Source organism: Dufourea novaeangliae, unplaced genomic scaffold, assembly GCF_001272555.1.
Source record: "Dufourea novaeangliae isolate 0120121106 unplaced genomic scaffold, ASM127255v1 scaffold2, whole genome shotgun sequence".
In the NCBI taxonomy this organism is placed as follows: domain Eukaryota; kingdom Metazoa; phylum Arthropoda; class Insecta; order Hymenoptera; family Halictidae; genus Dufourea; species Dufourea novaeangliae.
The window spans coordinates 563794-573462 of NW_015373882.1; the positions used below are offsets into that span (position 1 = coordinate 563794).

Genomic DNA, 9669 nt, shown 5'->3' on the forward strand with positions numbered 1-9669 from the left:
TTCTCAGCAAGGAAAACGAACGAACGAATGCTATCTTATGATAATAAACGCTAAACTTCAAGGCACTAACATGTTGATACACTCGGTCATTATGACATTACACAATGAAACATTAAACATTTTTAAATATTCGAGAACTCAAATGGTGTACTTTAACATTGTTATTATTTTTCTGGCAAATATTACATTTAAACATTGTCTGTTATTGTGAATATGAAGATGGTGAACGGATTGTCGATTGTTGTTCCCACGTAACAACAATTTTATGGTTTTTTGGATACACTCGGCGCTAACCTACGATGAATTTACCAACTGATTTCTTAAATAATTACTTTGCTAATGGATTATCATCCGAAGAAGACAACGACGACTAATCAGGTGAGTTTTACTAACGACTACCTTCCAAAATTTACGCTTACTTTTTGTAACTTTCCCATCGTCTCCAGGGTAAATAATTATACATTTTGGATTCCTTAGGACCTGTAGGAACATATTCTGTAAAAAACTTTCGTTGTCAGCCATGTCCAAAATGGGCCAATTTCTACTATTATCCTTTATTACTTATTTATCTTCTATATGTTTATGTATACAAAACTGGGGAAAATTCTGGGGAAAGAAGGGTTGACAGAAAATGTGGTATAATCATCTTAAAGCTCTCCTTGAATCATATTATATCAACCAAACAAATTTTCAATTGAACAGCTAGCAGTAAAATAAGCTGATCACACGTCGCGGTCCACCCTGTATTGTTTGTTCTACTAGTTTGAAATTATAACATTACGGCTCTTCTTACTTCATTTTGATTATTCGATTTTTATTGGGATTGTTCAATTCCTCCAAGTAAACGATACGTATCAAAGGAATAATTTCAAATACGTTTCGAAAAAAATCGTAAATGGCATAATGTTATGAAAAAAAAAATGTACTAAAAAAAAAAATTGTATATAGGGGGCATATACATAGAAGGGTGAGAATGGAAGTGAGAGAGGAACGGAATGAGAGAGCAGCCGTTGAATCTTCCATCCTGCTATCTCTTGCCTGGGTATACGCAATAGATCTATCAATTGTGCTTAGCCGAGCAATACTGCCGTGCATTTACAATCAGCTCATTTGATTTGTACCACACAAGCTTTCAAACATCACGGAGAGGCTTCCACTTCCTCGGCGCCAGTAATTTGACGTTACAAATGTGGTGTCAGTAATTGTAAAGGACAGACTGACAGTAGCTACGCGTCCTGTCTGAAGAAATGTAGTTCAATAACAAAGTACACAGATTCGTTTATTGGCATATTTCATTATTCTCTTTCGAAATACGTGCTCCAATTAGCTATAAATAGTAGTATGGACGAGGAGGTACATACAATACCGAACAAAATTATAATAACTTCGCCGTAATAATTATTTAAATAGAATAGAAGAATAGAAGATCAATTTCTTTAGCATTTTCTATATTAATTAACGATGGGTGCGGATTTTATTAAGATTATTGATATTTGAAACAATAACGTTTAAGGAAATCCATACTTTTCGTTAGTTAATACAGAAAATGCTAAAGAAATTAATCTTCAAAGAATTATTACGCTTCAATTATTATAGCTCCGTCCGGTACTATACATCTTCTCCCTTGACCAAAGCAGTATGTTAGTTATCAATTACGAATACCAATTACCGATATCAGATTATGCTCCCGTACACGAGCTTTGATCAAGGAAATTGAGGGCTAATTCCCACCATGCGCCTGTTGGCCGTGCACAAGGCTCGTATACCTACGTAGTACGAATCTGGTAGGCAACAACTAAGCTGCTATAAACAGTAGCCAATGGACAATCCTAAAGGCAACGTCAAGAACCGCCTCTTTTACCTTATGGTACCTTTCGGCTTCCCTGTGATTCTATATCAGAAATGCTAAATCACGAGTGAAATGATAAAGTGAAAATTGATTTTCTCTCCGCCGTTGTAAGAAAACCTTTTCCGACCATCCAAACCTTGCGCACTTGAATATAGTAACTCGAACAATTTACGAATTGAAACCATTTCCGCCATACCTTGATGCTTCCCTGAAACGAATCAAATAACCTCAGTTTTCACCGTGAAACGACAGAATAGAGTAATTGAACTGTGAGTATTAACCTTTTCGCTGCTATTGGCGCCTAGAGACGTCTTGAAATTCCGTTCAGAGTATGCTGTTGGCGCCTGTAGGCGTTCAACCAATATCATCTCACCAACTGAGTGCTGTGTTCTTAACCGCTACAAAGCGTTTATTATTCGCATGATTTGCAAGAGTATATTGTTGCGACTACTGTCACCGTATAGCTTAAAATTTTCTGCGATCGTTATCGTCGACGGAAAATTTTCTTTTTGACAGCATTGACCAAGGTTAGATATCTTCCGTCAATTACGCACGGTTTTCATTCAACTGTCGCAGCGAAAGGGTTAATGATCAGAAGAAGTTCACAAGACTTCCAGTTTTGTAATGTTATATTTCCCTCTGTTACAGTGGAAGAAGGTGATGGCCCGTACCACGCGCTCGCGACGAAAAATGGCGAACACGACTGATGCTCCCTCGCCTGCGAGCAGCCTTTTGTCGTCGACAACGACGACCCCGTTCACCAGCCCGACATCGACATCCTACTCCACCGAGGGCTATACCTTCAATTACAGCGGCCTGCCCAGCCTAGGTGGCTACTCGTTGGAGGACCTGAATTACACGGAACTCTGGGTGGACGTTTGGAATAGCACCGAGGCCAGTAACGTGACCGAGAGGTTAAATACCACTGTACTAACGTCGGGAGGTGGCTACTGCGACGAATGGGAAGCGGCACAGCATAAACTCTTCCAGGTGAGTTCCAGTCGACGTTTCCGTACGTACTTGTAGAGACACGAGCGTAATATATAGGTATGTAAGTATAGGTGAAGCGGTAGACTGGGTGAGACACAGGTTATGACCGTAATAAACACTACAGAGTATGTTCTTAGGAACCTTTTAGAAATCAACATCATCCTGTGAATGTCGATGGTGACTTCGAGACCTTAATGGATTAGGTTTTTATATTCCTCTTTGTATCAACTAAAAGATTATATGTAAATCAGAGTATGGAGTATGGAGAACATATTATAGATCAGAGCTGTATAACTTCTACTCTCGGGGTACGCCCACTACGTGGCACAGACTGCCTCGCTCGCTGCGTACGGAAGTCGCATGCTACGGGGAGGAGTCTTCTCAACAGGCGAGAACAAGAGGTTATCACTGGCGGTGTAGCGGGAAGCTTCTCACCATGGCATGCGAGTTTCCGTGCATAGCGAAGCAGCCTGAACCACGTAGTGGGGGTACCCTGGGAGTGGGAGTTGACTGACTCCACGAGTAGAAGTTATCAAGGGTGCAATGTGGTACAGTATTGTGCAAATTAATTTGAACGTTATTATTTGAGATTTTTACATGTGGGCTATATTGCTGTGTTAAATTTGTCGACTATGTTACATGTAAAACATAATCCTAATCCAATCTGTGTTGAGAAAGTTTTGACGCTATTTATTGAACTTTCAGTATAAGAACTATTATCAAAGGGTATATTCTGTCATTAAAAATAGTTGAATCGTGGATATCACTCTGAAAGAGCGAGAAAATATTATGATCTTATGTGATATGGCTAAAGAATGTAGCGTGAATTTGGAGGTGGTAAATAAGATTTTTAATGGAAAAAGGGAAATAGGATCAGTTGAACTGAAGCGAAGAAGAAAATGTGGAACAAAAAAGATTGCCATCCTTCGCGATGAGGTTGTTTTAATAAGAAGCGGTAAAGTAAACTCCAAAAAAATTTATTTTGACCTAGAAGATTTAACCAGCGCTGGATTCACAATCCATGGCTTCGGTATGTCTGTGGAAGAGAATCCTGTGTTCACATTAATTTGCACAATAATTTAGGTGATTGTAACTTCGTTTTGCATGAAATAAGGGGTTACGTAGTAGCATATCATGATTCCTTCAGAAAAATCTGAAAAAGTATAAACTGTATAAAACTTTTATTAGTACGTATCTAACATAGAATTTCTTATGCTCAAAAGGTTAGAAAACTACGTAACTAAATAAAAAATAATGGACACAACTAGTATGTAGTAGTACGTAGTATACTAATGTCTACCATGTCTCTTAAGTATCACCTGTGACTCACTCTGTGTACAATTCGTTTTTGAACATAGATGTTGGAGATTTGTATTTATAGGTTTAGGATTTTAGCTAGACTTCGGAAGTCGCAAGAATATAGTGAAGTTTTATATGGGTATTATGAGAAAAATTAGTAGTTTGTAAATAGAAATATTAATATTAATAGAAACAGAACTACTACTTATAAGAGAAAATAATGCATTAACGTAGAAATAGTTCAGAGTCTATGGTATATTTATTGTACTATGAATGTAACTTGAATTATCAGAAATTGACATGCTAGAATTCGTTATATGTACTGTATGTCCATAATAGGTGCAATACGGTATATATAGATACAAGCCTAATAAAGTATCCCCGAATTTCACTGCATATTTTACGTCGATAATTGGGTCACGATCTTCATCTGACGTCATTCTTCTCAATACTATAACTTCGATGATTATTTTCGGGTAATGGTGCCATGAACTTTGTTTCCAATAAAAATAACATAATTTTTAAGGTGCTTTAAGAGATTAGGTTTCCTTTCGTTTTCAAATGAATTGTTCTTTTCACAGAGTAAAGCTTGAACGTATAATTCGCAAACTTTGATCTTCGGCAATGACAATTTTTTGTTATTCGTCTAAAATAGATTTATTTCAATTTACCAGTAATTTGCTCAATGGCCATTTTTAACTTACAAGTGGAATCGTTGAACGTGCTTTATAATAAACCCAAATGATAGCAATATTTAGACCGAATTGAAAAGCCAGATGGAAGTAAACAAAGTTAGAATAACACGACTGCTTCAATCGCGTTTATACTCTTCCATACATCAGTAACTTACTATACAGAGTGATTAAAAGAAAAGGTCTAAGACTATGAGGCTTATAGTACCTATCGAGAGGAGTAAAAAAATGTCTAATCAACATAGGTCCCAGAATCAATTCTTTTTCTGTAAACTCACTTTTATATTTAGGAACGTTCAACACCCATATATCCACTGCAAGTTACCAATTGCAACAATACACACATAGTAAGAAACTGTCATTACTAAGCCGAACTCAGAAGAGACCTCTAGCATCTACCATTTTACAGCTTCTCACGAAAACATTACATATGTTCCACCAACTACAACAAACTCTAATTGTAACTTATGTATAACTCGAACCTGAGTGGTCGTCTGTACCACATCTACGTGAACTTCAGCCCAGACACAATCAGCTCCACCAGAGTAACAAAATTGCTTCTCCACGAACGTCGTGCCTCGAACGTTCTCATAGCGACGCGAGGCGATCTGACCGAGCCGTGATTCTCACAAGGCAAACATTTCGATTTACCTTTTTGCCAGGCGGCGAATCTGTTCTTCGCGGCGGCGTTCCTGGTGCCGCGCTCTTTCAAGGCATCAGTGTTGGCACTTCGCACCTTTCTCACGGCCGGCTTCATGCTGGCCGCCCTCTGGGCTGGGATCACCATATGCGCGCTCGACGCTATGCTATGGTGCTTGGCCCTCGGGCTTCTGAACGGCATTCACTCCCTCATACTAGCCTGTCGATTTCTACCGCCTGCGCTCAGCCCGGAGCTAGCCGAGCTCTACCTGAAACTCTTTAAACCGTACAAGGTTAGCAAGAAGCACTTCCAGGAGCTGGCCAAGGAGGCGAGGATACTCAAGCTGGACTCTGGTCAGACCTATGCCACCGAGGGCGTCACGCCTGCCGATGAACGGCTATCGATACTCTTGCGTGGCAGGTGAGTATTAAACCCGGCTCTCCGCTAGGACAACTATCGTTGAATCGATTTCACGACACGTTCGAATGGTATTGAACGTTTTCCGCGAACACAGCTTTCGTAGTTATTCCAACGTGCACGGAAGCTACGTTTCTTTCTTATTTCGCTTTCTTTAGAGGTTTAGAATACTTTGTGATGGAATTTTTGTATACAGGGTGAACCACGAATCGTGATCAGTAGATATCATTAGATGTGTTGCAATGTACAGAACGAAATGTTTAGAAACAATAGGCAAAAGCTCAACATAGGAACGCGTACAATGGCGTAACATACGCTACTCTTTGCAATATTACAGTTAGAATATTTCTTTAATCTTTTCTCGACCCAGATGAAAGAAAAAGAAACACATGTTATGTTATGACACTTACCGAATTCGTCTTGAAATCCTCTAATAGATAGTCGTAAACAAATTATAGGTGTATTTGTAAAAAATTGAAGTTGACCTTGAAAAACCATGAAAAGAAAAGAGTTGACAAAAAATTTGCTATAATGCGTTAAAGCTCTTTTGAAACCATGCTATACCTGATAAAAACATTTTCGATCGGACTGCTAACAGAGTAATCTCTACTGATCACGATTCGTGTTCACCCTGTATATCTGTGGGATACTTCTTGTTGTGTAATTAATGAGTAGAGATTTGTACATACACTCCCGTTCATGAGTATTAGGACACTTATCGAATATGCAGTTACAAATGTTACAAGATTTTATGAAATTTTAAATGTTTGAAATAATTATTATTTAGGGGATATTAATGATAGATGGATAACGCTTATGCTACTGTGGAGTAATAAAAATGATCTAACATACATAATTTTTATCAAACATCACATTTTCTTTATGCGGACCAGGTGTCCTAATATTTATGAACGGTAGTATACGTAGGTTGTGTAAATAGATTGTTTAATATTGAATAGACAATGATAGAATCGAAGTTTTATAGTTTCGTGGTGTATGATAGAAGAAGTATTTTATAAGAAACTTGATAGTGTTGATAAATTCTTGTTGTGGTATCTAGTACGAAAGATTTACTGATGAATACAGAAACAGATTTATAAGTTTTTACATTCACTTTCGGAAGAAAGTGGTTTTAAACCATTAATTCAGAAGAAATTTTATATAAAAGTTACGAACGGTACAAGTAATACAATAATTACCATCTTTAAAATTGATGTTCAAAGATACGCCATTCAGCCTGAATGTATTACTTGTTTTCTAATCGACGTATCAATTCTTTCTAGCATTTCTTTAGAAACTTGTTAACATGCCATCCGTTCAAGCATAAACTGTTACGTGTAATATGTACTAGCTATACCAAAATTGAGTATAATTTCGCAATAACATCTCGTAAAGCAAAGCATTTTTTACATAAATAGCTTGATAAAAAAGATTACTCGCACTAAATTATTTGCCCCTGAAAGCCATTCAATTTCTATCCGATACATTTTGGGTATCAACAACAATTTCAAAGACATTCGGATAGGGGGAGGGGGGGGGGCAATTCAAATGACTAACCCTATACGTCAGATGTTTACGACATCCTGTAACGGATCGTTGTTTGGGGCGCAGGCTGAAGGTCACCTGCGACGGGACTCACCTGCACTACATCAAAGCTTATCAGTTTGTCGACTCGCCGGAATGGGAGGCCATGCACGAGAACATCGACGACGTCTTCCAAGTGACGATCAGAGCCGAGGAGTCCAGCATGTACATCTGTTGGACCAGGCTGAAGTTGCTCAGGGTACTCAGGCACAGGCCGCTACTTAAGGTTGTCCTCAACACCCTCATCGGTAAGGACATTACGTCCAAGTTGTACGCCCTTAACGAGCAGCTCGCTGGTGTCGCCGCGGCCAGTGAGACATCCTCGTCGAATCCTTACAGGGGCGTCGCGAGAAGTCTCAGCGTCGACGCTGTAAACACTGAAACTGCCGGAAGAGTACGCTCAACGACGTGGAAGGCACAGAGGAGGCATAGTAACCCGCGAAGCGACAGTAAGTTTCACTATTATTTCCTAATCGGTTCGATCTTGATTATTGGCCTCACTGGAGAACAATATTCTGACTGTCTTTTCAGTATTCTGTCTAGTTCATACAATTCCATCGCTGCCAGAATGTTGTTCAATGGGTTTGCCATAATCATACAGTAGGTGATCAAATTATTAGACACCTGCATAAATTGACGATTTTACGATTGTAACTATACTTTTTATAATTATATAGGCTAAAATTATTTTTTGTGCATTTTTAATGAATAATTTTTAATTAAAAATTGTGCAGTGTACAAACTTCTATACTGTGGTTTTATTTCTACAGGAACACAAAGTAACATATTTTTCATATTGGAGCTCTAATAATTATTTGATCACCCACTGTATTCAGATTGTTCGTTTAGCACTCGCTTCAAAGAATGATTCGATTATGACTATTAACCATTGCAAACTTCCATTTTAAGTAAGACATAATATATAATATTTCCAATAATAACTTTATTTGATATGCATAAGTAACTATGCTAGTTCACACACTATTTGTTTTTAAATCTCTCATTAAAATCTGTTCAGTATTTTCAGTACTTTAGTCCACGTAAAGTGTCTCTTCTATGAAACGTTAAATATTTTCTTTAACGCCAAATAGAAAATTGTGACTGTCACCAATGTGTATGGTAACGAACGCATTAATAGACCTCTGTGAAGATATGATATAACATATATGAATGTTAATCTCTGTGTATGGAACAAAGAATAATCTTATCTTCACCAAACTCACACTCACGCACCCTTAAACGCGTGGTATTACAGTTTCCTTACGAATCGAAGTAACGATCAGAGTAACCCTCTCAATTTTCGATTGACCCATTGATCGAGACTGTCGTTTCGATGGCCCGGCATCTTAACAGTTTCACGGAGATCATAAACAGAGATTAACCTTCGCCGTTAGTTGGATAGGGACCGGATCGATAGGTATCGAATAGCAATTACGCGGGTCGCATGCGAAATACGCTGAACTGACGAGCATTGAAATTGACTGTCCGCAGGGAGTTCACCGTCCCGGTACTCGCATCAGTATTGGGCGCCCGTGGTGGCGAATCACTTCCCGCCGACTTCGCCGTTCGCCCCGGGACAGAACCTCGGGTATTCGTTACTGCCGCAGGGTGTTCAGTTTTCACCGCCGCCACGGGCGCCCCTTCTGTCGCATCAGCCGTTGACACGACAGCGTAGCGGCGGCACGAGTGGCGATTACACCCTGCTACCTCAGACACCGAAACTCGAGAGGAAACGCTCGAAAAAGGGGACGAGGGAGGTGAGTACGCACCATTCTCGTACAATTTTGGGCTCTTCTAGTTACCCATTGTCTGACTAAATTTTTATTCCACCGAATTGTATCGGACAATTGAGGGGCTCGAACGAAAATGGGCACATGCCAGATTTTCGTCGATTTTTAGTTTTTTGCACCATCACCAGAATCTAACGATCTAGCGTCTACTCCATGATCTTCAAACACCGTGGCATAAACCCTCTCGTGAACAGAAGCATATTAAAATTCCTTGACATTGAATGCAAGCAAATTTTTAGTGTAGGTGCCATTCTGTCTCCTTAGAGATCTTATAAGAAAAAAGGGGATCAGTCGAGTTGGGTCATATGCCACAATACTACAAGTTCACACGACAACTGCTTTTAGGGAAACTAGTTTTCTCAGGAAATTCGGTATTAACTTGCAGTTATTGTAGTTGGTAATTGAAAT

At 39.0% G+C, this 9669-nt stretch overlaps 1 protein-coding gene across 1 annotated transcript; it reads left to right on the forward strand.

The window, feature by feature from the left end:
* The first annotated feature begins 2509 nt into the window (after positions 1-2509).
* LOC107185387 (blood vessel epicardial substance-A-like) lies at positions 2510-9288 on the forward strand. The gene is made up of 4 exons (XM_015573090.1): positions 2510-2839; positions 5493-5890; positions 7499-7920; positions 8963-9288. Exons 1-4 carry the CDS (start codon positions 2510-2512, stop codon positions 9286-9288), a joined length of 1476 nt encoding a protein of 491 aa, XP_015428576.1.
* Positions 9289-9669: the final 381 nt, after the last annotated feature.